Here is a 3273-nt window from a genome sequence, read left to right as displayed (position 1 = left end):
GGTATCTGGTCGTGGTCGTGCTGCTCCCCCGTCTGTCGGCGGTTTTCGACGTCGTCTGTACGTTTTTGTTCGTTTGCGGCGTGCCTGCCGACGTCGCCCCGTCGCGACCTTTCAACCGAAAGTGTGGCGCCCGAAGGTGAACGAACGTAACCCTGACCTCGGCGCTTTACGCTGAGCCGAGCGAACCGAACCTAACCTGTGGTGTGGCGAGGTGAGCTCAGCCTGTGAGCCCCTAACGTCTACGTACGGTAAGCTGTCCGGCTCACGCCTCACGTTTGAACGCTTTTTTAACCTACGTTTGACGCTTCTTAACCTAGCACTGACCCCTTAACCTAACGTGTAACCTAACCTAACCTAACCTAACCTAACCTAACCTAGCCTAGCCTCTGACGCCTGACGTGTTTGAATGCTTAACCTAAGTTTGACGCTTAACCTAACCCAAGTCCCCTTAACCTAACCCATGTCCACCTAACCTAACCTAACCTAACCTAGACGTGTAAACGTAATGTGTAACGCGTAACGTGTAAGGTCGGCTGGCGTGTGTGCTGACGGCAGATTGGGTTGGTCTGTAGATTCGGATTGCGGTTTGCCTCGGTCGAGGGGTTGGGTCGGAAGCGGCGAGGGGCGGCGGCGCCTGTTGCGCAGGCGGCGTCCGTTTGCGGCGGGCAATTGTTGAGAAACGGCTGTGAATGTTGGCGGGCGAGAGGAGGAGGACGGCGCGCGATGTGGCCCGACGGCTGCGGGCCGATCGGGAAACGGCGGGAGGGCGACGGAAGGCGATGGGGCGGCGGAGGCGCGTTTGCACGGCCGTCATCGCCGCACGCCTCGGCTTGTGTGGCTGTGGCGCCGGCCGCGCTGGCCGGGCTGCCGCGGCGACGGTGTGGGAGTTTTGCCGAAGGTTTGGCCATTGTGGCGGGTCGTCGGCTGGGGCTGTGGGGGCGGCATTTGGGCGGGGGCGGCGATTCTCGGCGGGCCGACCCAGGCTGTAGCGCGCGGTAGCTGCAGTTTGGCCGTGGTTTGCGGCGCTGCCGTGGCGACTGGTTGGCGACTGTGGTGTGGCTGTGTGTAGCCCCATCCTCGGTGGTTTGAAAGGCGCGGGCGGTTGTGGCGCAGGTTTGGGGCTGCTCCGCACAGGCTGTCGGACGTTGGGCGGTAGCAAGCGCGGGAGGCGCGGCGCGGCGGCGCGCAGAGTGGCGGCCGCTCTCTCGGCCGTCCGCGCCCGCCCGCGACACTGGCTGGGCCCTTGTGATTCTCTGCGCTCAAGAAAGGGTTGGAGTCCCTTAGCGATCGTAGTGCGTGTGGAAGCCTTGTGCGACTCGCCGCTATCGAGAGCTACAAAACTCTGCGATTCACTTGCTTCTTAGCGAGTACTAAGCAATTTGTCGTGTTATAGGACCGACATAGAGTGTAGGCAAGATAGTGCGGACTAGCCGCACTTGTAGGATGAATAGAGTAGGGGACGACGAGGAGCCAGGGCCCCACCCGCGGGTGGCAAGCCCGCGTTCCTCTAGGCCAGAACAGACACACAGGGCTGAGGTAGAACTCGCGAGCAGGACCACTCAGGGCGCTCGACCGCGACACCCCGCCCCACCGGCCCCCACGCCTGAAGACTTATGCACTGCGATGATTCAAGAGAAACTGGAACAACTCCGCCGCGACCGCGACGCACGAGCAAAGGAACTCGCAAGACGGCGGGAGCAGGACGGCCCAACCACCAGTGCCAACTCATCTTCTGACGACTGCCGAACGAAGAGTCACAATCCGACGGAACAACACAATGCCATGGACTATCAGGACGAATCCAGCGACTCTGATGCACCATTCCAGGAAGTCAGACGCCGCCGGAAAGGCACCAAACGCAGGAAAGCCGAAGAAAATACCCCCATGCAGACGGAACAACGAGCTGTACCCACCACCAACTACTACGCACCACTACAGCAACAGGACCCAGCAATGGAAGACCAACACCAGCCTCAGCCTAACGACACAAATACTCAGGACGCCACAGCTCCGCCGCCGCCGAAACCGAGAATACCACCTGTGACAATCAACTACACTGGAAAATACCTGGAACTAAACGCTCAATTAAAGCAGAAGATCAGCGGACCACTCAAGGCGATCTACAAAAATAATCAGATCAAATACCACTTTGAAACGCTGGCAGACCAACGAGCAGCACTGGACTACCTCCATTCCATCAACATGCCCTATTTCACCCACCAAGCAGCAGAAGACAGAGAACTCCAAGTGGTCCTCAAGAATATCCCAGAGGAAATTACCGAAGACGAACTCGCCGCCGAACTTCGCCACATGCAATTCACAGTCACGAACGTACACCAGTTCAAGAAACGAGACCTGACCTCCAAGAAACTGATTCCACAGTCGGCTTACTGTGTATCTCTGCCACATGGACAGAAAAGCCGCACCATCTACGACGTACAATACCTCTTCCATACCAGAATTAAGGTGGAAGACTACAAGCCACTTGATGGGCCTGCCCAGTGCAAGAAATGCCTCAAATTCAACCACACTGGCCGGTACTGTCAGATGCCGGTCAGGTGTGTACGCTGTGGCGGCCACCACCACGCAAAGGATTGTACCAAGCCACGAACAGAACCACCCATCTGCGCAAACTGTCGCCAAGAAGGCCACCCTGGGACTTGGCGTGGTTGCCCTGAATTTCAGAAGGCGATACACGCCTACCAACTGCGCCCTCCACCATCCAAGGAGCCCCAACAACCACCACAGCCGTCGTTTGCGGCGACTCCGAAGGACTTCCCATCTCTCCGAACACCCTGGACGGCTGCATCGTCGTTATTTCAAACACCAACCCAGCAACAACCAACTCGACCGAAAAACACGGCGCGCCAACGACTGCACGATCTTCGCCAGCAACAACAGCAGCAACGATCCACGGACAACGCCCTCGGACTGTCCGATATCATCGCCGCGCTATCTAACATGGGCTCCATCATCAACTTACTAAAAACGAAGAACGTCTTTGCCATCTTAGCAGATACAGCTCGCAAATTCAACGACGCACCGGATCTGCTATCCAAACTACTCACTCTACTGGAAGGAATCATGGCCTTTTTCACCGACTAACATGGATCAAGAGCGGCATCAACACAGAAACCTTACATTCTGCTTTTTTAACGCCAACGGCGTCGCTCCCAAGAAAGTAGAACTCACCGACTTCGTCGAACACCACAAAATTGATGTGCTACTATTGTCCGAAACGCATCTGCGACCCACCCAAACCTTCAACATTCG

General features: G+C 57.3%; 1 protein-coding gene across 1 annotated transcript; it reads left to right on the top strand.

Annotated features, from left to right (window-relative positions):
• The first annotated feature begins 1623 nt into the window (after nt 1-1623).
• On the top strand, nt 1624-3105 carry LOC124571506 (activating signal cointegrator 1 complex subunit 2 homolog). Its single transcript, XM_047131116.1, has 2 exons — nt 1624-2040; nt 2686-3105. The coding sequence occupies exons 1-2, from the start codon at nt 1624-1626 to the stop codon at nt 3103-3105; spliced, it is 837 nt and encodes a 278-aa protein (XP_046987072.1).
• The last annotated feature ends 168 nt before the right edge of the window (nt 3106-3273 follow it).

The sequence above is a fragment of the Schistocerca americana genome, unplaced genomic scaffold (assembly GCF_021461395.2).
Source record: "Schistocerca americana isolate TAMUIC-IGC-003095 unplaced genomic scaffold, iqSchAmer2.1 HiC_scaffold_1726, whole genome shotgun sequence".
In the NCBI taxonomy this organism is placed as follows: Eukaryota; Metazoa; Arthropoda; class Insecta; order Orthoptera; family Acrididae; genus Schistocerca; species Schistocerca americana.
Note: the sequence above shows the minus strand (reverse complement) of the source record. Positions and strands in the feature narration are given on the sequence as shown.